A 24,463-nucleotide genomic window follows, 5' to 3' on the forward strand; every position below is an offset into this window, starting at 1 on the left:
GCCAGAGTCATCAAGAAAAAAAAGGGAGAGGGCCCAAATCAATGATATCAGAAATGGAAAAGGAGAAGTTACAACCAGCACCACAGAAATACAAAGGATCATAAGAGACTACTATGAGCAATTATATGCCAATAAAATGGACAACCTAGAAGAAATGGACAAATTCTTAGAAGGTACAATCTTCCAAGACTTAACTAGGAAGAAATAGAAAATATGAACAGACCAATTATCAATACTGAAAATGAATCAGTAATTTAAAAACTCCCGATAAACAAAAGTCCAGGACTAGACGGCTTCATAGGTAAATTCCACCAAAAATTTAGAGAAGAGTTAACACCCATCCTTCTGAAACTATTCCAAAAAAACTGCAGAGAAAACAACACTTCCAAATTCATCCTATGAGGCCACGATCACCCTGATATGAAAACCAGACAAAGATATCATAAAAAAAGAAAATTACAGGCCAATATCACTGATGAACAAAGACACCAAAACCCTCAACAAAATACTAGCAAACTGACTCCAACAATATATTAAAAGGATCATACACCATGGTCAAGTGGGATTTATCCTAGAAATGCAAGGATTTTTCAATATCCACAAATCAATCAATGTGATACACCATACTAACATATTGAAGAATAAAAACCATATGATCATCTCAATAGATGCAGAAAAAGCTTTTGATGAAATTCAACATCATTTATGATAAAAACTCTTCAGGAAGCTGGCATAGAGGGAACACACCTCAACATAATAAAGGTCATAAATTACAAACCCACTACTATCATACACAACAGTGAAAAGCCGAAAGTATTCCCTCTAAGATCAGGAACAAGACAAAGATATCCACTCTTGCCACTTTTATTCAACATAATTTTGGAAATCCTAGCCACAGCAATGAGAGAAGAAAAAGAAATAAAAAGAATCCAAATTGGAAAACAAGTAAAACTGTCACTGTTTGCCAGTGTCATGATACTATACATAGAAAATCCTAAAGATGCTACCAGAAAGCTACTAGAGCTCATCAATGAATTCGGTAAAGTTGCTGGATGCAAAATTAATATACAGAAATCTGCTGCATTTCTATACAATAGCAATGAACTATTAGAAAGCAGAATTAAGGAAATAACCCCATTTACCATCACATCAAAAATAATGAAATACCTAGGAATAAACCTACCTAAGGAGGCAAAAGACCTGTCCTCTGAAAACTGTAAGATGCTGACGAAAAAAACTGAAGACCACACAAACAGATGGAAAGATATACCATATTCTTGGATTGGGAGGATGAATACTGTTAAAATGACTATACTACCCAAGGCAATCTACTGATTCAGCGCAATCCCTACCAAACTACCAATGGCATTTTTCACAGAACTGGAGCAAAAAATTTAAAAATTTGTATGGAAACACAAAAGATCCTGGATAGCCAGAAAAATCTTAAGAACGGAGCTGGAGGATTTCAGACTATACTACAAAGCTGAATTTATCAAAATAGTATGTTACTGTCACAAAAACAGACATAGAGATCAATGGAACAGGATAGAGAGCCCAGAAATAAACCCGTACACTTACAGTCAATTAGTTTTCAACAAAGGAGGCAGGAATATACCAATACAATGGAGAAAAGATGGTCTCTCCGGTAGCTGGTGCTGGGAAAACTGGACAGGTACATGTAAAAGAATGGAATTAGAACATTCTCTAACACCATAAACAAAAATAAATTCAAAATGGATTAAAGGGGGGCTTCCCTGGTGGCGCAGTGGTTGAGAGTCCGCCTGCTGATGCAGGGGACACGGGTTCGTGCCCCGGTCCAGGAAGATCCCACATACCGTGGAGCGGCTAGGCCCGTGAGCCATGGACGCTGAGCCTGTGTGTCTGGAGCCTGTGCTCCGCAATGGGAGAGGCCACAACAGTCAGGGGCCCGCGTACCGCAAAAAAAAAAAAAAAAAAAAAAAAAAAACCCATATATATAGTGCTTTAGCAAGAATACTTATTTTTATTCCTCTTTCCAGGTGGTGAAAACCCTTATGTGAGTAACACTTCCACTCCTTCCATCACTTTCCTGCGAAAAGGAGTGACTTCTTTGGCCAGTGCTTCTAGGAGAAGGACCCACACATGAACATTTCAGATCTGCCTCTTCCCTCTTTTGGGAGCAACCTGTTTGCAGACAGCACACAATCTCTGCACCAACAGGCCCCACACTGACTGTGACTTTAAAAGTCTTTCTAATTCAGGGTTAATGTTAATCAAAAGTTAGAATGCGTTGAATGGTGGTCCCTAAAAAGATATGTCCATATCCTAATCCCTAGAAATGTGAATGTTTCCTTATTTGGAAAAAGTGTCTTTGCAGTTGTAATTGAGGATCTTGAGATAAAATTATCCTGGATTATCTGCACAAGTCCAAGTTCATATGGTAGTTCTATTTTTAGTTTTTTAAGGAACCTCCATATTGCTCTCCATAGTGGCTGTACCAATTTACACTCCCACCAACAGTGCAGGAAGGTTCTCTTTTCTCCACACCCTTTCCAACATTTACTGTTTGTAGATATTTTGATGATGGCCATTCTGACCAGTGTGAGGTGACACCTCATTGTAGTTTTGATTTGCATTTCTCTAATAATTATTGATGTTGAGCATCTTTTCATGTGCTTTTTAGCCATCTGTATGTCTTCTTTGGAGAAATGTCTATTTAGATCTGCCCATTTTCTGACTGGGTTATTTGTTTTTTTGATTGAGCTGCATGAGCTATTTGTATATTTTGGAGATTAATCCCTTGTCGGTTGCTTCATTTGCAAATATTTTCTCCCATTCTGAGGGTTGTCTTTGTTGCTAATAAAGGTGTCACATTTATCCATACTGCTATATATATATACACACTATAAATTTATAGTAGATATACACACTATAAATTTAAAAAAATATGCCACATGTACCTATGTGACTCTACATTGGTACATCCATTTTAATCTACACCCACTTAACATTCTGATCTCAAAACCAATCTACTGATATCCATTAGCCCCCTCAAACTGCAACAAACAGCATTTTTATTCTTAGTTTACTAAGCCAAAATTATTAAATAATTGGGAATGAAGGTTGACCTTTGTCAAGTTATCTTTTTTGATATCAGAATTATTGTAAGGTCTTTCCCCTCTGGATGACTAATATGCTAACTGCACTGTGATCAGAGTGTGGCTTGTGCCATGTGGAATTTATGAAATTTTTTTCTATGAATAATTTTTGTAAAATGTTCCATGGGTCCTGGAAAAGATGTATTCTGTTTGTTGGACAAATCTTTCTTTTTTTTTTTTTTTAGCACTGGAAGAATCATACAGCCTGGTGAGCTGGGATACTCCAGTTACATCTGCTGTCCTGGCAAGCAATAGCACTCCATTTGACTATCAGCACGTACTGATTTAGATGATAAATTATGCCACCCTGTGCAGAGGTAGGAGAGCAAGTAGCTAAGAGTATGGTCTCTTAACAAGGCTGCTCAGGCACGTGCCTCACCACTCTGTGTCCTGTCTCCCTCATATGTAAAAAAGAGATAACAGCCCAGGTGAGTGCTCAATGATGCTGTTATTCTCTGTCACATCAACCTTATTCAGATTCTCTCTTAAGTCAGATTTATTTATCTGATTTAGATATTTATCTCCATCCTAATTTTTGTCTTCTTATATGTCAAAAGGGATGTTAACAAATCTCTTGATTTTACTGTACTTTTATGTTTATATTTATAATAAATTGGACATAATAATTTTGAGTCATTATTATGTTCAAAGGTCACAACAATTAGACCTTCACTATAAATTTCACCATGTATCAGTATATCAGCTCTTCTTATCCCTGTAAAGGAAAAAAAAGGTCTTTCTGGAACACTGGTGAGCTGGAGGCAGAGATGCTGGCAAGGATACCTGGGCTTCTCACTCTGCTTTCTTTCCCCAGTTAAGAAGGTGAGTGTGTTAAGGCTATGTTTGGTCAACGTTTCTTTAAACTGAAGAACATGAACTGTTGAGTAAATATCTCCGGAATGAAGTGTGAACCCTTAATTTAACGGTAGTAGAGTAGTCACCCTCTACTTTGCAGAGTCCAAAGTAGAGGGCTGCTTCTGCTGGGGAGTCTAGGGCTGAGGGAGTGAGTGATGCATTACATGTTATGTGTGTGCCTACCCTGAGAAGCCATTTTGCTTCCCGTGAGATATGTATTCTTGGAGGATGAAAGAGGAAACCAAATTTAACTTTATTGTGTGTGTGTTTTCTTTTTCTGTCAATCCCTGATACTCCTTACACAGCACATTCATTTCATACTTTTTACATTAGAATTTATTTTTTATCATTAATATTACATTTCATTTTGTCTGTATTTTATTATTATACTTAGCTTATTTGTTATTAATCTTTTTGTTTCTCTTATTATATTTGTGAGTCTCTCACTAATACATAGATGAATTTTGGTTTTTGCCTCTTTTTTTTTTTTTTTTTTTTTTTGCGGTACGTGGGCCTCTCACAGGCTCCGGACGCGCAGGCTCAGCAGCCATGGCTCACGGGCCCAGCCGCTCCGTGGCATGTGGGATCCTCCCGGACTGGGTCACGAACCCGTGTCCCCTGCATCGGCAGGCGGACTCTCAACCACTGCGCCACCAGGTAAGCCCTTTGCCTCTATTTTAAGAATTTTTACCTAATAGGATTTTCTTTCATCTCAATTATATTTATTGTCATAACTGATATGGGCTTTCTTCTGTCCTTTGCTCTAGGCTTTCTGATTTTTTTTTTTTTTTTTTTTTTTTTTGCGGTACGCGGGCCTCTCACTGTTGTGGCCTCTCCCGTTGCGGAGCAACAGGCTCCGGACGCGCAGGCTCAGTGGCCATGGCTCACGGGCCCAGCCGCTCCGCGGCATGTGGGATCCTCCCACACCGTAGGCTTTCTGATTTTTTAATGCTCTCTTACAGCAGCTTTTGTACTGTATGATATATATTCTTACATGCATCTTTGTGCTGAATGATTATACATCCTGCATTTATTTATATTAGGGTTTCCTTTAGGATAGAAATGTCTAAATTTTTACTAACAGAAATATTAATACAGCTTTTAAATCTAATTTGTGCCTTTATTACTGGTTAATAAAAGGTATGACAATCCAACAGCCATAAAAACTAAATGTTGACCATAAAGAAGAATAAACACTTAAAAAATAACACGTTCTAGGAAGGATAGGGGCAAGGGATAGTTAGGGAGTTTGTTTTAAATATACACACTGCTATATTTAAAATGGATAACCAACAAGGACCTACTGTATAGCACAGGGAGCTCTGCTCAATGTTATGTGGCAGCCTGGATGGGAGGGGACTTTGGGGGAGAATGGATACATGTATATGTATGGCTGAGTCGCTCTGCTGTGCACCTGAAACTATCACAACACTGTTAATCGGCTATACTTCAATTTAAAATAAAAAGTTTAGGGCTTTCCTGGTGGCGCAGTGGCTAAGAATCTGCCTGCCAATGCAGGGTACATGGGTTCAAGCCCTGCTGTGGGAAGATCCCACATGCCGCGGAGCCTGCACTCTAGAGCCCGCGAGCCACAACGACTGAGCCCGCGTGCCGCAACTACTGAGGCCCACGCACCTAGAGCCCATGCTCTGCAACAAGAGAAGCTACCACAGTGAGAAGCCTGCACACTGCAACAAGGAGTGGCCCCCGCTTGCCGCAACTAGAGAAAAGCCCGCGTGCAGCAACAAAAGACCCAACGCAGCCAAAAATAAAATAAAATAAAATAAAAATAAAAATATTAAAAAAAATTTAAAAAGAAAATAACACGTTCTATAAAGCCCATGATATGATTCTATCCCTAGCATTTTTTGTTATTGGTGCTGTTTTTGAATCATTATAGGTTAAATGAAAAATTAATTTAAAATCGAAGTATGATTACTACCATTATTCTGTTCTTCCAAGAAATGTCATTAATTTGCTTAGTCACTTACTTAACTGGTGTTGACCACCTCTACCTCTGTAAGATGGTGAAGTTCCACTCAGTGCACAGGCTTGTTATGAAGTTTCAATGTGATTATATAGCCAGAAGGGCTCTGAGAGAGTACAGAGCGCTAAACAAATGTACACTGATATTACCATTGAAAACAGGTGACATTTTATGTGGCCACCATGAAGTAATTAAGATACTATGGATGGAATTATGTAGGATTTGTAGTTTAGATGTGAAAGTGGAACTTGCCAATAAACAAGAGTCACTAGCAAAAAAAAAAGACAAGAAACTCCTTTTAGATGGCATGTAATACACCTATCATTTGGGTATATCTCATTTCCTGAACCACCAATCCTCTCATTTATTTTTCCACCTCTTTCCTGTTTGATTCACTAGTTCAAATGGGTTCTTTTTTTTTTCCTGTCTGTCTTACATTACCTTATTCCACCCTCCCACCCCCAATTTTTTAGATGAGGAAACTAAAGTTCTGGGAATTAGGATGACTTTTCCAAATCTCACAGCTTCTATCATCTCATCTACCTAATCTATCTAATAGGTGAAAGTATTACATCTATGTTTTTAAAAACCAAGCTGGGATCATACATACTGCTGACATACTTTTAAGTCAGTTAAAGTTGTTATACAAAGCCAGCTCTATGTTTGTATACTTGTAGAGCCACTGTTCTTTCATATCACTCTTTCTAGAGTAGCAGCAGAACAGAAAAGAAAGGGAAGAGAAAGCACATTTGTTTTTTCAATCCTGTGGCAGAGAATACTTGGGACCTCATGTGCCAACACTAAATCCATGTTAGAGACTCCTGTTGTGAACCTCTCACCTCTGCATGAGCAGGGAGTCATCCTGAGCTAACTTTCTTTATTTTGGTTCATTATTTAACGTGTTCTGTTTTGCAGCAGCACTAACACACACAAAAACCCAGTTAGACACTGAGGCTAGAGAGACTGGGCACTAGAAGTCAAAGTAGAGCAGTTCCATGGACAGAGACCTACTGGATTTGAGTCTTCCTTGTATGGCCTGAAAAGACATTTGGCGCAGATGCTCAAACAACGCCATGTCTGAACACTGATAATGGACCCAGCAGATAATGGTCCTGGGTGGATGATGATCCACTGAAAATTGAGAAGGCCTAGGCTAGGAGAAAGAGAAATATGAGCTATTTCTTTACCTGACTTGCAAGTGAGAAGCAGAATTTTTCATTTAGAGTTATTACATATAAAGACATCAGACTCCTTTAATCTGTACCAAAATGAGAGTGACCCAATGGTCCTTTACTCATTTAAGAATGAGCTTCCATTTAAGAATGGCTCCTAAATAAGTCCCCTCAACTTAAGGCAGTTTCATAGATAAGGTAGTGATGAAACAAAGAACCCAAAGGTGGTGTTCTGAGGAAATGCCTGTGTCTATTCCAAATACAAGGAGAGGTTCCCTTCCAGGCATCACTCACAGAAGAGGCTGCCACCTTGTATTTCCACCCTCACAAAGCCTTTCATGTTATAGGGCATTCTCTGAACCCCTTTATTTTTAACATCACAGCACTGTTTGGATACGTTACATTATCCTTTGGATAAGATACATTATTACCAATGCAAGCTTTAGATGCTTATAAATTTTATCTTGGTTAAAAAAATTTTTAAGAGCAAAACTACACAGATTTAGTAATCATCCTTGGATATGACCTCCAAATTGAAGTATTGGATGCTACTGTAAAACTCACCTAAAAAGCAGCATAGTAAGTGGCTGTATCATTAAGGTCATATACATAGGCCTACATGACAAATGAAAACATAAAAACATCAAGCATCCAACTATTCAGGAAATATGTTATTGGGTCTCAAGATAAATCTCCACTGAAAGCATCATTAAGGATTCAAAGAGTGATGTATCAAAACCAAACCTGATAATGTGCCTTGGAAAACTGTCAGATGACTCAGAATATGGCTATAGTGATGACAAAGACCTAATGGCATGGTTGCACATAAAGAATTCAAATAAAATCTTCTCATAAAATGTGGAAGTGGGGAAAAATCAATACTTCTAAATTTTTTTTTTTTTTTTTTTTTTTTTTTTGCTGTACGCGGGCCTCTCACTGCTGTGGTCTCTCCCATTGTGGAGCACAGGCTCCGGACGCGCAGGCTCAGCGGCCATGGTTCACGGGCCTAGCCGCTCTGCGGCATGTGGGATCTTCCCGGACTGGGGCACGAACCCATGTCCCCTGCATCGGCAGGCGGACTCTCAACCACTGCACCACCAGGGAAGCCCAATACTTCTCAATTTTACATAATATGTGATTGAGTACATAGTGTGTAATACACATTTTATATAATATGATTTAAAATATAACTAAAACAATAAATTTAATATTCTAAGTAGTTATTTATTTCATTAAAGTTGGCCTAAAAGTGTTTGGACTTTTTTCAATGTGAAGTTGGAGAGTGGTCATCACATATTCAGAGGCATCTTGTATTTGGTCATATGTACTATTTATGGTCACCCTCCACCCATCCCAATGCTGGCTTTAGCTCCTTGGCATTCCTCTCCTTTCACATCCTAGGCTCCAGATTCAGCAAGCCTTGTGCCTGCCTGAGAGTCCAGTCCCTCTGGCCAAGAACAAACATGATATCTATATCAGAATGAACTTCACATAGTGGTTATTCGTTTGTGATTTTTAAGGTTTCTGGCTCACTAAAAAGCGACCTAGTTTTTACACCTCAGCTTCTTGTTGTGATTTTTTAAAAAAGGATGTGGTGCCTTCCCAACACACATGATATTAAATATCTATAAAGCCAGAGCAATGGTCATGACAAGAGACATACAGGGGCTTGAGGCCTGAGGCTGACTCTGAATAACAGAAGAAACAATGAGAAGGTCAACAACTAATGAGATATTTTGCTAATTCACTGATTAAAACTATACAAGAGATTTTTTTATCCTTGCAAAATTCTGTCCTAGCAAAGGTTAAAACACTATCAGTAGCTATTAGTAAAACCTTTAAGCTTCCAATTAAACCTAACAAACATGTCCCCTAAAATTTATTGAAAAATATTACTTCTCCGTAGGGCTGAATTCACTGTGCTGATGTGGATTTAAAACACTAACCCTAGAGGAATTCCGTACTGTGCACAAAATCAACTTCACAAACATGGAAGTGTCTTTGAAAGTCTGTTAATACTATCAAGTGGAAAAATTGTCCTACATTTTAACTCTATTAGTCCTTCAAAAAACTTAAAAAAAAAACTATCTTCTCTGTTGAAAACAATATCTTTCTTTGGCTTTTTAGAACTGATATATTAGGCACAGCTCAGAGAAAGGAGCTAAGAAAAAGCTACACATGAATCCCACTTCTTGAAAAGTGACATGTTAGTACTGAAAACTGTTGTTTTAGAAGCAATTAGGCTAATTAAGCTTGATAGCATGATTTCAAGAGAGATGCTGTGCAAGCCCCTATCCACAATGAGAATTTGCACTGAAGCAAGGAACAGCTGATATGTGCAGAGATGCAACTCTGGAGTGCTATCTATAAACTCCATGCCCTTAGAAAGGATAGAGTGGAGTAAGATGATAATGATGATGATTTTGGATTAACATTTAGTCCTTTTCAAAGGGAGGAAAGGACCTTGTATCAAGAAGCAGGTCCCGGGACTTCCCTGGTGGCGCAGTGGTTAAGAATCCAGCTGCCAATGCAGGGGACATGAGTTCAAGCCCTGGTCCGGGAAGATCCCACATGCCGCGGAGCAACTGAGCCCGCGCACCACAACTACTGAGCCTGTGCTCTAGAGCCCGCGAGCCACAACTACTGAAGCCTGTGAACCTAGAGCCCGTGCTCCGCAACAAGAGACGCCACCACAATGAGAAGCCCGCACACCGCAACAAAGACCCAACGCAGCCAAAAAGATAAAAATAAATAAATAAGTAAATTCATTAAAAAAAGAAAAGAAGAAGGAGGTACCATCACCCATCATTGAAGAGATTTTGTAAATGGAGAAAGGCTGTGACTGATGCATGAAAGGAAGAGGAAACCTGCTAAAATTTCCTTTGTAAGTTATTATTTCAAAGGAAGATCCTCATCACATCAAGTACACAACTCTGAACAAAACAGAGCTTAAGGCAAAATACGTAATAAGGATACCTGGGCCTTTATTTTGAAATTAATAAAATGTGGTTGATTATACAAAGGTCCAAATTAAGCATAATTGTGAATTAAGTTTACTTCATGCCTGAATCAGATAGAACAGATAATTTAGAAAAATACACACAAATATTATGGTAAAGATATATTAACCTGGTGATTGACAGCATTAGATTTAATTTGAAAAAACAATATTGGGTTAAAACCAAAAGGGGAGAGATTTCTTTTTTTAATTCTCACAGTTAGAAATACACTTGCTTTAAAAACTCACTAAACTCACCATTGATCATGTTTTCAGCATTATGATTCATGCCTAAGTCTCTACAAGCAAAGACAGACGATACACCTGGATTCTGTGTTACTTTTCTTTGTTTTTTCTGTTGTTTAACAAGAGTCAGGAGGAGATGCACTGCTTCTGTAAGGCAGAGCCCTTGGATGATGAACACTAAAAATAATGCCATACTTGGCTGGTGGCATAGATCAGTGGTGGCAGAAATGAAGTGTAAAACCTTAGCTCCTCAGAAAAACTGGCTTTTCTTCAAAGACAGGGCAACCTGACTTGTGATCATTCTTTGAAGCAATTTACATCAGTAGCCAGCTCAGTTACAACAGCTGGTGGGCAAGTATTAGACACAGATGACTCTTTTACAGCCAAAACACAGGAGAAATTAGATTATTAGCTTTCCTGTAAATACGTAATAAGGTTGGCTAGTCCTGGAGAGAAGAGGAATTGTGTATCACCAGACTTTTACTTTAGAATAGAACATTCCAAGTTCAGCTGTTTCAGAATCACCTGGGAAGCGTATTAAAAATACAGTTGCCTGGGCCCATCCCAAACCTTTAGAAGGAAATCTTTGCATTTTCAAAAAATTCCCTATCCTACATAACCTGATGAGTCTGTGTCCTGCAAAGCTTGAGAACTTCTGCTCTCAAGGGCAGTGCTGGGATGTCTTATGTTGCAAATCATTAATATTTCTGAGGTCCATTACTCACGTGTAAACCTTAAGAACAAAATCCTTCTCTTCCTTTAATTCTGTGAGCGACTGCAGGACATCCAGGATGCTTAGGACTGCACAGCCATACGGCCGCCGATAGTACAGATGAGCAGGGCCCTTCTTTGAGTCATTCAAGAGCATCCGGCCTGGGGCACAGCAGAAACACCAGTCAGACTGAGAACTCCATGCTCCTCTATAACACCACCGAATTGTCATCCAAGGATGCCAGAGCTATAGGTATCTTAAGAGATTTTCTAAACTGGAAGACTGAAGATGAAGGGAGCCATCCAAGGATGCAAGGTTATTTATGTAGAGGAATGCCAAACAGGCCTTTGGCCAGGGCTCTTCCCCTGCACCACGTTCAATTAATCATCCTTACTTCCCTCCTCAACACCAACAGTCCATTTATTAATCATATGTGAATGAAACAGTGGTTTCATGAATTTCTTAGAAAAACCAATGTGCTAATATATTTTAACTTCTTAGTTGAGTATTTTAGCTGACAGGTAAAAGTTATGTATACAGAGATAACGAGGACAATGTACTATTCTTCCAACCAAATTCTTCCAGCCAAAGCTGCTCCTGAACCACTGTAGGAGCAAGAAGAGTCTCAGAAAGTAGATGGGAGCTTGATTTTCCTGCCTACCAAGGCTGTGCTTATAGTGGCAAGAGGACTTGCAAATGCAGAACTGGAACCTCAACAAATGCTTTATCAAGTACAGCAAAACAAAAACCCAAAAGTACAGCAAAAGAGTTGTTTTGTTGTTGGCAAAACAACTCTTTTGCTGTACAGGACATGGCAGAACCCACTATGAAAGACGACTTGGTTAGTCATGGGCCCGCAAATTATGTCATAAACTTAAAATAAGACTGGACAAATGAACCACAGGTAGCAAAAATCTTGGGTGGGGTAGAAGTGAGATACCATCCATCTAGTGCAGTAATGACAGTAACTCTAGTTTTGTGGAAAATAGCATAGATACATACTTTTTGATACAAAACACAGCAAAGGCCATTCACTACCTATTAAGCTGGCAACCCTGGCAATCCGTTATAAGATCTCTGAGGCAGAGGGCTGGTACAGAGGCAGAACATAAGATGGAGAGAATGTAAAAAAGCAGGCCACTTGAAATAAAAAGTATGTGTCCAAAAACAAATAGGAAGCAGAAAATGCTTTCATTTCTATCAAATTCAGCTAATGCAGCAGCTGAGCTTAAGGTACAGCTCCAGTACAAGCTGGACTCTAATCCTAAAACCTGAAGTACCTGAAGTAATCCTAAAACCTGAAGAGCTAGGCAGAAGACAAAGGTCATACACAGTAGATAGCCCAAGTTGGGGTGGTCTTAGTCATGTGAACTGATAAAGTGAACCGTACCTATTCGTATCACATGGGCAACTATATATAAATCTCTCTTCATATCTTTGCTGCTCAGATCCTAAGAAAAGAGAAAAAATAAATTAAGGCAATGAATACATAGAAAATAATTAAAATTTCATTTTGAACCTCATAATGGTTTGCTTTTGCTGCTTTTAGCATATGCTATAGGTGGGGAAAGGGGATTAAAGCACATAGCAGTTTAGTGTTTATAAGATTCCTGCAGTGAAAGCCTGGACATCTTATGTGCCCTTGGAAGATTATTTTGTTGACAATATTTTTCCAGCTCTTATTTAGACCACCTATCTCCGAAAGTTCTCACATTAGAAATCTCCACGACATTGACTTATCCATGTTTATTCCAAAATCATATAAAAACATTCTGTAACAAAAGAAATTTCCAATGCAGAAAAAGAAAGGGAAAACACCAAAAGGCTCATTAATGATTGAAATTCTGAAAGTTTACTCTCTACTAATTTTACATTTATTCTGCTGTCCACAAATGATTATTATACACTAGATATGTTCCCTTGAAAAGCGATTACTTTGGTTTTAGTGACACCTCAGTAATTAGATCTCCCATTTCTAAATTTAGATATGTATCATTTATGCTGAAGTATAAAGCTGAAAATAATTTTATCTGGAAAATTTTAAGGGCTTCCTTTAAGTAAACAAATCTCATCCAGAATCACTTTTAAAACTAGAGTTATAAAAATAATTTTATACATTATTTATGTGTAGAACACATTTTGAAAAAAAATGTTTGAGTATATATTTATACTTTATTTAACACATTATACTCGAAGTAATAAAACTTCCTTTAATATGTATTGTTTCAGACTTTCACCAGGTCATCAACTGCTGCTCACTCCCAGCCACTGTTATGAATTAATGATGATTGAAGGAGTAACCTCTATCTTTAATGGGACAGGTTCCTGTGATTTCCCTTTTGCTTCTAGGAAACGGTCCCTTAGTTCCATTTCCTTCCCATCTTTCATCTTTTGATTTGTCCCAGATACTTACCTCTTTTCAATAAAGCAGGAAAAGGGACAATCAAGTAGCAGTCATGATCTTGAATGAGCTTTGGATCCAGAATCCCCATGTTTGCTTTATGTTTATGTTTACCCTGTAGCAGGGTTAGGCCTAGGGTGAGGCAAGCAAGCCATCTAAGGTATAAAATTTAAGGTCTCATTCTCAGGATCCTGCGCTTTGCTTGCCTCACCATAATCCCAGCTCTGCCCTGTAGAGTGGCCCTGAACATATGAAAGAAAAGGAGACATTAAAAAGTAATTTGTAATGGTGAAATTGAAGCTTTTAGATTCTAGATGGTTATAATATTTTGCCAAATTCTTGATGGAATAATGAAATATACTTACAATGAAATGGGTTACAAAATAATTTAACATAAATTGTTATCTCTGGAATCACAAAGATATATTTTTGCATGAAAGTTGTCTTTTGATATTGAAAAATGATATTTTAGACTCCATTTCAATAATTCCTTTAATTTAAAGTGATATCCTCCAAACAGTACTACATGTTGCTAAATATTAAGATGACTACTAAAAAATAGAAATTAAAAAACAGATTACCATTTTTATATAATTTTTGGGACAGAAACATGTCTATTACTAAAAGATATGTAAATGTTTGACACATTTCAAAGTGAAATGGTCTTCTACATAGCTTAGATTGTGTTAATCCAAACTATCAAATAACCAATATAATAATAAATCCCAATATACATACAGAATTCAAGCCAGTTACCAAAGATGATCAAACACTAACCAGATGGGCTGTACACAAAAGCATGGGATCTCTCCTTTGGTTCTGTTCAGGTGAATGAAAGGAAGAAGCCTAAAATGTAATTTATAGTATTTTCTAAATGGCTGGATAGGGGCTCTTTCTTACCATGTTATACATGATACCCAGAACATTCTGTGGCATTTATTTGAGGTCAGTAAAAATAAGATGACAATAATCAGTACCAGAAAATATTTTAAGTAAAATTATTATTTGTGAGTTCCACATAATTTCAGTGTCAAAATTCAGTGTAAAGGCTATCTTATTAGATATGAGCATGGTTAAACACAGTTACCATAGAGTTATGTCACAAGACCTGTGAAACCAAGGTGGGGAGAGAGGTGACTCACCCACCATTCATCTGGTGAGCAGGGTTTGAATTTAGATTTATTCACTGGACCTTACCCTCCAATCCTACATAACTAGGAAGCTGGTTCCCAACTACCTGGTGGGTAGAAAAGACAGTGACTCAGGGATCAGCATCTTGACTCAGTTACTAATATTTCACCTGAAACATGGAAAAGTCAATTCACTTTCCTGTGCCTGGACTACCCTTTTTCTGTAGAGATAATAGGATTTACAAATATAAAACACAGCCAATTTATTCATTCTTATGCTGTAGAAAAGGAGGCAGTATTTTAATAAATGATGTTATTGCACTAATAATTAAATTCATTCTTAATTCCAAGAAAGCACTACCTAAAATTCTATTTTGAAATGTGAAAAAGTAAATGTAAAAAATATGATGCCAATTAATGCAGGGAAAACAACACAAGTTCATTCTCTGAGCTGATCACTCAACTATAATAGAAAATAAACATGTATTCATTTACTTATGTAACAAATCATTAGTATTTGCCAGGCACTGTGTGTGAGGCACTGGATATCTAGTAAGGAGCAAATACACAGACATGCTCTCTCATGCTCATACCACACAGCCATTGTTAACCATGAAAGTCATCAAAATCCTCACTGTATTAGACATTTACATAAATATGAAACACCTCCTTCTTGGATAAAATTCTTCTTGTACAGGAAGCTCTGAAATCTAACATAGTCAGAAAAAAACAGGATTTACCAAGAGCAAGATTGTGCATGGATAATGTGACTGTACTGTGGCTCTGAAGTCAGCTTGAGTAACCCTGCAAAACTGCTCCATTTGTATGGTTCCCTGTTCTTGATGCTAAGGTAAGCTAACATGCTGGCACTGACCACAGCTGTACCTGCATTTTCTTGCATTTACTCGAAAACTCTGTAACACGTATGCCAATCTGGAAAACTCCTTTGGCCCGCAGGAGGAACTCAAGTCTTAGATAGTCAGAAAATAGTTTCCACCAAAATTATCATTTCGTATAAACTTAAAGTAAAACATGAAAATCCTGGCTAGAACAATCTTGTTCAAAAATCTTCTAGGCTTTGAAAAAAATTCCTCAAATCATTTTTTTGGGGGATCTTTAAAAAAAGATCCAGGGCTGTACTGCAAAGGGAACTACAAAAGTGGGTATTTTGGGCTTCCCTGGTGGCGCAGTGGTTGGGAGTCCGCCTGCCGATGCAGGGGACACGGGTTCGTATCCCGATCCGGGAAGATCCCACATGCCGCGGAGCGGCTGGGCCCGTGAGCCATGGCCACTGAGCCTGCGCGTCCGGAGCCTGTGCTCCGCAACGGGAGAGGCCACAACAGTGAGAGGCCCATATACCGCAAAAAAAAAAAAAAAAAAAAAAAAAAAAAGTGGGTATTTTTAGCAGCCTTGTGCCTTCTCATTGTGGCAGAACAAGAGCACGTCATAAGTGTTACGTGCATCTCTGATTTATAAAGCTGGGGCTACAGCCTAGGCCTCTGGGCCCCTATAGATAATTAAAATGCTGTTAAATGAAATTTTGATTTACTGTATAATTACATTCAAATATCATAATTAAGTTCATTTTTCAAGAGACAAGGACTGCACTCATCACATTCAAGGACAGCACACACGCATGCACACGCGCGCGCGCGCACACACACACACACACACACACACACACACACACACCTCTGTTCCCACAGTGCCAAAGAACAAGGAATCGACAATTTCTTTTGCTGCTTTAACCAAACAATATCAGAGCACGAGGATCTATAAAAGACTCCTAAGGTCACTGAGACATTCTAGACAGATGGGTGTCTCATCTCATTCTAATCTTGTTTCAGGAAGGTGGCCCCAGAGAACCAGCTCAGTGTTCAGGTAGTCTCACTTCAGATGCTCTCCCCCAATATTCTAACCTACATCCCATTACCTTCAATTTGGACTCTTTCCCTTGTTCTCCTGTTGAAGAGAGAGCATTGATCTTTCCAGACTAAACCATCTCAATTCCCTTAGCCGTCTTCCTGGATCTGCTTTTCCTGCTTTTTCTTCCTGTATTATCTCCTAAGCTTTGAATGCTGAGCTCAAAGATGTACGAAACTTCATGTTAGCTTAGCTAGATTTGTAAATCCTTCATACCTGAAGCAATTTCAATAAAAGTTAGTCCTGTAAAAGTGGCTTCTGATTCTGCAGTAACATCATTTGAGATTTCGATAAAGTTGTAGTAAATGAACAAAAAAGGTCAGGTAAACAAATCCAATTTTATCTTTCAGAGAAAGTCACATATCAGAGCCCTAGATAAATCCCATTTGTGTTTAAGAGGCACACCATAAGGTTTGAGACACCTGTCACCTATCAATCATGCACCACAAACGAGGGCAGTGGCACTGTGACACCATCATACCTCCCTGCACTCAACAGGTTTTGATGTATCTCAGTATCACTGAAGCACATCAAAGAATCCATGATAGTCAAAAGTGGTTTAAAATTGTGACACGGTCTTACTTTCTTCTTCAGCAAATAAATTAACTGAAATAAATAAAGCTGGGCAGTTAAGTTTTATAACTGGGTAAAAAAAAGATTTAGTAAATCAGAATCAGCTTGAAGAATACACAAGGCAATGTGGTATTGTGAGGCTTAGCACTTTTCAATAAGCAGGTTACCTAGCCTTCTCTGAGCCGATGAGTCCACGAGCTCAGAGACCACGAATAACAGCATGGTTATTCAGAAAAAACTTAAGTATGAATCATGGCACAAAAAGACTCTGTTCGGTATTTGAAAGAGGAGGACTATTTAGTTTGTCTCTCTTTATATAAACTCATTAAAAAACTGCAAAGCTGTAAATTTGGTGGGTGCCTTTAGAGAAACCATACTTACACTTCAGAGAAATTCCCAGTGGCCTTGAAGAAGAATTGTAAGAAAGACTTTCCTCAAATTTTATGTGTCTATTATATTAAATAGCTTCTAAAATGTACATCAGTAAAAGGTACTTGATTATATTTCTTTAATAAATTAAATTAAAAACTGAAGCTAATTTCAGTTTTCTTAAATATTTCATTAAAACCTGATAGACACATAAATCAAGTTCTATTCTCACCAGTGTGTGGGGAAATAAGAATAAATGCTTGTTTCCAGGGCAACAATATCCACATAGCAGGGCCCTAGTTAGAGTCAACAGCAGAGAAGGGAAATAGAATTTGCACATACTGTAAAAAGGGCACACATTCGTTCTATCTTCTCTGGGTTCCTTGGCCCACCATTCTTGTTCAGTCTCACCAGAAACCGCTCACTGAAATGTAGGAGAGAGAGACAGAGAAATGTAAGGGACTGCATGCTCGAGAACAAATAAAAAGGGCATTTATAGAGAAACCCTAAACACTTTCAGGACAGCCCATAGTGACAGGCAAGGCCAAAAGTACATGTCTAGTAGCAGGAGACTATCTTTCTTGCCAAGCAACATGCAATAGAGACTACAAACTGCTTCACAGGTGTTGCTGTTTACTTGCCAGTTGTGGCTCTTACCTCCCTAAAGCTGTGTGCTCCCTGAGGGCAGCAATGAGGATTATGTCTTGTATTTTTCCCAAATACCCTCAAAGCTCTGGGCATAACAGTAAGCCCATAAGAAGCACATACATTCTTTGATGTGAACACTCAGATCATCATAAAAATATTCATCACACTAGGTCCGAAAGAGTCTACATTACCCAGTTTACATCTTCCTATACAATATTTGAGAATCGTTTTAGAGCCAATAAAAAATGTTACAGGGACTTACAAAAGTTTGGGTGAAAAGTAAAAAAGAAATAATGTACTGTAATTAAAGCTGTAATCAGAATTTAATAGGGCCATTAAGATATTTTATTCATCAAACAATATAGGTTAATTCTTGAAGGAAATTATTGGACTGAAAAATTTTAGAAACAGTGTTTGCAACATTCTCGAGAAATGTCTCCTTTCTCTCTTATCTCCTTCCTGCCCCTGCCTAGGATCTCATTCCCATCTCTTCATCCCAAGGTTCTCTACCAATTGTAACAGGAAAACTGAGCCATGGCAAAGACAAAGTATGTGATTCTAAAAGTAATTTGCTTCTCCTGTGCCCAGAGTCATGTACTCATTACATATATTAGGTATCAGTAAAAAGGCCAATACTAAAATATTGTACTAGAATTATAAGATATGTTATAATATCAGCTGCACAGGTTGCTTAGTTTGTTCACATATTCATTTGTTCATTTAGTCAACAAATAGTTACTAAGTTGTCTGTGCTAAACATAGGAACACAAATGTGAACACAATATATATAGGGCACTTTTCTTCCTAGAGCTCATGGTCCTTCCTAGAGCTTAACTTCCTAGGCAGTTAAATGTGCAGAAATGAAGCTCAGAAAAGATCTGGCTTTTATAAATCTGGCAAATATAAATTTGAGATGCTTCAGCCAGCAGATTAGATGGGAATAAGCAGGGAATATACACAGAACAAGAAGAAAAAGGGGCTTTGGTCAGAATCCTGAGGGACATTGATAATTAAGAAACAGGTAAAAGAAGAAGAACTAGCCAAGTAGACATGTAGGGACAAATAGAAAAACAGAAGAAAAATAAGAAGAATGGTGGGATGCTATGTTAGTTAAGGGAAAAAAGTGTCTTAAAGAGGAGGGAGGGGTCAAGGAGGCCCAAGGGCACTGAGAATCACATGAGACAACAATACAACAGTGTCCACCGGATGTTAAAACAGATATCATTGGTGATTCTGGCAAGAACCATTTTTGTGGAATGATAGTGAAAGAGATTAGTGTGAGGAGTAAGAAATAAGGAAGCAGAAACAGTGAGTCTAGACCACTCTTTGAAGAGGTGAAGATGTGGAAGTGATGAACTTTTAGTTAAATGGGCATGTTGAGTTGAGGGAGGTCTTTGTTTAAAGATGGGATAACCCACATATATTCAATTAATTTTCAATAAAAGTATCAAAATTCAGTAAGGGAGCACAGCAGTTTCAACAAATGGTGAACAATCCATATAAAAAATTAAACCTTGATCTTGCCTATAAGAAATGAACTTGGGGCTTCCCTGGTGGCGCAGTGGTTGAGAGTCCTCCTGCCGATGCAGGGGACACGGGTTCGTGCCCTGGTCCGGGAAGATCCCACATGCTGCGGAGCGGCTGGGCCCGTGAGCCTGCGCGTCCGGAGCCTGTGCTCCGCAATGGGAGAGGCCACAACAGTGAGAGGCCCGCATTTCGTAAAAAAAAAAAAAAAAAAAAGAAATGAACTTGAATTTATCATAGACCTAAATATAAGAGCTAAAACTGTAAGAATACACACAAGAAAAATGAGACAAGTACCTTCGTGTATCTTGTTCACATTTGTTTTTCCATATTTAGCACACAGTAGAAAAATCTTTGTGATCTCAGATTATTAAGCATATAACATGAATCACAAAATGATAAATTGGACTTTATAAAATTAAAACCATCTTCTCTTCAAAAGACACTGATAAGCAAATGAAAAGACAAGCTATAGAGTGGAAGAAAATATTTACACTGACCTAAGAAAGGACTGTATTGACAACATATAAAGTAAGCTCAGACGTAATAATAAATAACAACTCAAAAAATGGACCAAAAAATCTGAACAGACTCTTCACCAAAGAATATACAGGGATGGAAAATAACCTCAAGAAAACATTATTAGTAACTAGAGAAACGTAAATTAAAAGCACAGTGAGATACCACTACACAAGTACTAGAATGGCTAAAATTAAAGACTGAATATACCAAGGATTGGCAAGAATGTAGAGCAACTAGAACTCTAATAATCTGTTGAGGAGAATGTGAAATGGTACAGCCACTTTGGAAAACAGCCTGACAGTTTCTTTTAAAGTCAAACATGCACTTACTATATGACACAACAATTTTACTCCTAGGTATTGACTCAGAAGAAATGAAAACATATGTCCACACAAAGACCTGATTGTGAATGTTCATTGCAGCTTTATTCATAATCGCTAGAAACTGTAAAGAACCCAAATGTTCATCAGGAGATGAACAGACAGATATACCATTGTATGGTATACCCATACAATGGAATATTACTTCACAATAAAAAAAGCAAACTACTAAGATTTATAACAATATGGATGAATCTCAAAGGCATTATGCTAAGTGAAAGAAGTCAATCACAAAAGACAATATACTATATGTCTCCATTTATAGTACATTCTAGAAACGTAAAATTATAGGAACAGAAATCACATCAGAAGTTGCCAAGACTGAGGAAGGAGGGTATGGGTTTGACTGCAAAGGTACATAAGGGAATTTTCTGGGGTGATGAAATGTCTGTTTCTTGACTATGGTAGTGGTTTAACAACTATAAGTTTGTGAAAACTCATCAAACTATGCATTAAAAAGGGTGAATTTTGGGCTTCCCTGGTGGCGCAGTGGTTTAGAGTCTGCCTGCCGATGCTGGGGACACGGGTTCGTGCCCCAGTCCAGGAAGATCCCACATGCTGCGGAGCGGCTGGGCCCGTGAACCATGGCCACTGAGCCTGCGCGTCCGGAGCCTGCGCTCCGCCACGGGAGAGGCCGCAACAGTGAGAGGCCCACGTACCAAAAACAAAACAAAACAAAACAAAACAAAACAAAAGGGTGAATTTTACTATATGTAAATTGCAGTTCAATAAACCTGACTTCAGAAAAAGATGGGACACACCTAAGAACATTTACATCTAATGGGAAAATGATGTTAGCAGAAGGGGAGAGATTGATGACAGTGGAGAAAAAATAATGGGTAAAGGAAAAAAAGGTTCCCATCTACTCAGGGAATTGTGAGAATCCAGGAGAGTTAAGAAGAAAACAACAGGTGTGGATACAAAAAAATCTGTAGTTTTAGTAATGGAGAGTTGAAGGTTAACAGAGAAACAGGAAATAAGAACATACGGGTAAAGTTTAGAAAAAAAAGACATCCAAAAACATCAGGAAAAATTCTCAAGACCATCTGAAAGAAACTGTAACTAGGAAAAGTAAAAATGACGGTTGTCACATGGACAAGTGGAAAGTGGAAAAAAGGACATTCAGTTGAGTCAATTTTCTCTCGAAAGTATAATCTTGAAACTTTAAAAATCTCTCCATCTCTTTCACTACTTACCACTAGACTAGGCTACTACTGGACTGTAGCTGGGATGATTATAACAACTTCCCAGCTGATCTATTTCCCTTTTTGCCTCTCTATAATTCATTCTTCGGAGGGACTGATCCTTTTAAAATGTGAATCAGATTACACTACCTCCCATATTAAAACCTTTTTCATATGGTCAAAGTGATTTTTTATACAAAGGTATCAAGACAATTCAATGAAGGAAAGAATAATATTTTTAACAAATGATGCTGGGACAACTGGAAATCCACATGCAAAAGAATGAAGTTGAATCTCTATTTCACACCATACGTAAAAATTAACTAAAAATGGATTATAGATGTAAATGTATGAGTGAAAACTATATAACTCTTTAAAGAAAACATAAGCATAAATCTTCATGACCTTGGATAAAGCAATGGTTTCTTAGATAGGACTAGAATACTAAAAGCACAAGCAATGAAAGAAAAAAATAGGTAAGTTGGACTTCATCAAAATTAGAAACTTTTGTGCTTCAAAGGACATCATCAAGAAAGGGAAAGGGGGCTTCCCTGGTGGAGCAGTGGTTGAGAGTCCTCCTGCCGATGCAGGGGACACGGGTTCGTGCCCCGGTCCGGGAAGATCCCACATGCCGCGGAGCGGCTGGGCCCGTGAGCCATGGCCGCTGAGCCTGCACGTCCGGAGCCTGTGCTCCGCGACGGGAGAGGCCACAACAGTGAGAGGCCCACGTACCGCAAAAAAAAAAAAAAAGAAAGAAAGAAAGGGGAAGGTAATCCACTGAATGGAAGAAAATATGTTCAAATAATATATCTGATAAGGGACTTGTAGCTAAAATTTATAAAGAATTCTTACAACTCAATAATAAAATAACGAATAGACATTTCTACATCGAAGATAAACAAGTGGCCAATAAGGATATGCAAAGGTGTTCAACATCATTAGCCATTAGGGAAATGCAAATCAAAACCACAATGGGGGCACTACTTCACTTCCACTAGAATGACTTTCATCAAAAGGACAGATAATAACAAGTGTAGACAAGGAGGTGGAGAAATTGGAACCACCATATAATGTTGGTGGGAATGTAAAATGGTACAGCCACTTTGGAAAACAGTCTGGTGGTTCCTCAAAAGGTTAAACATAGTTTAACATATGACCCACCAATTCTATCCTTAAGTATATATCCAAGAGAAATGAAAACATATGGCCACCCAAAAAAGTACATGAACATTCATAGCAGCATTTTTCATAATAGCCAAAAGATGAAAACCACCAAAATATCCAACAACAAATGAATGGATAAATAAAATATGGTAGGTATATCGATTCAAAGGGTTATTATTTAGCCATAAAAGGAATGATGTATTGATATACACTACAATGTAGATGAACTTCAAAAACATCATGCTGAGTGATAGAAGCCAGACATAAAAGGCCACATATTGTATGACCCCATTTCTATGAAATGTCCAGAATAGGCAAATATATAGGAACAGAAAATAGATTAGTGGTTGCCTAGGGCTGGGGATTTGGCAGAAAATGAGGTGACTTGTAAAGGGTATGGAATTTCTCTTGGGGGTGATGAAAATGTTTTAAAATTGACTGTGGTAAAGTTTGCACAACTCCAATATACTTAAAGCCACTGAATTGTACCCTTTGAATGGATGAATTCTATAGTGTGTGAATTGTATCTAATAAAGTTGTTGCAAAATCAAACAACAGCAAACTTTTTCATGGCTTACTCTTGCTCTCAGATAAAATAAAAATACCATATGCTAACACATATATATGGAATCTAAGAACAAAAAAAAAATGGTTATGAAGAACCTAGGGGCAAGACGGGAATAAAGACGCAGACCTACTACAGAATGGACTTGAGGACATGGGGAGGGAGAAGGGTAATAAGCTGGGAAAAATTGAGAGAGTGGCATGGACATATATACACTATTAAATGTAAAATCGATAGCTAGTGGGAAGCAGCCTCATAGCACAGGGAGATCAGCTCAGTGCTTTGTGACCACCTAGAGGGGTGGGATAGGGAGGGTGGGAGGGAGGGAGACGCAAGAGGGAAGAGGTATATGTATACGTATAGCTGATTCACTTTGTTATAAAGCAGAAACTAACACACCATTGTAAAGCAATTATACTCCAATAAAGATGTTAAAAAAAAATCAGATCTCTAAGGTCTCCAAGGCCTTGTGTGGAACATTCAGTGTATCTTTAGAGCCCCATCTCACAAGAGCCTTTCTTGCTTGCTATTCTCTATATACACTGTTCTCCTAGATACAAGTTTCTTGAACAAGCCAAGCTCCTTCTTGCCTTAGGACCTTTGCACATGCTGTTACCTCTGCCTGGAATACCGTTCTTTCAGCCCAAGTGGCTCGTTCAAATGCCAATTTCCCAGGGAAGCCAACTACAATGATATTAGCAAGAGCAATACCCCTCCCCTCCCATACCCTCTCTCTCCTTCTCAGCACTTGGCACAAACTAATTATTTTCTTTCTTTATTATCTTTCTCTTACATGAGAGAATAAGCTCCCTAATAATAAGGACGTTTGTTTACTGCTGTATCTCTAGTACTTCCAAGAGGCTAACCTACAACAGGTGCTCAATACATGTTGAATGAAAGAAGGTGGAAGTTCCCTGAAGAATTGCTGTGTGGTGTGTGGAAGCCTGCTGACAAAGGTCACCATAAACTGGAT

The 24,463-nt window shown here is 38.2% G+C and overlaps 1 protein-coding gene across 8 annotated transcripts in view; it reads right to left on the bottom strand.

Moving 5' to 3' along the window:
- DOCK3 (dedicator of cytokinesis 3) overlaps nucleotides 1-24,463 on the bottom strand; it is a 421,452-nt gene that overhangs the window by 119,416 nt on the left and 277,573 nt on the right. For all 8 annotated transcript variants that reach the window (XM_032648825.1, XM_032648824.1, XM_032648821.1 and 5 more), the window contains 3 exons: nucleotides 17,846-17,927; nucleotides 12,498-12,558; nucleotides 11,121-11,268 (listed from right to left, as the gene is read on the bottom strand). In XM_032648825.1, coding sequence (XP_032504716.1) covers nucleotides 11,121-11,268; nucleotides 12,498-12,558; nucleotides 17,846-17,927 — 291 coding nt within the window. The remainder of the gene's footprint in view (nucleotides 1-11,120; nucleotides 11,269-12,497; nucleotides 12,559-17,845; nucleotides 17,928-24,463) is intronic.

Source organism: Phocoena sinus, chromosome 11, assembly GCF_008692025.1.
Source record: "Phocoena sinus isolate mPhoSin1 chromosome 11, mPhoSin1.pri, whole genome shotgun sequence".
NCBI classification, from domain to species: domain Eukaryota; kingdom Metazoa; phylum Chordata; class Mammalia; order Artiodactyla; family Phocoenidae; genus Phocoena; species Phocoena sinus.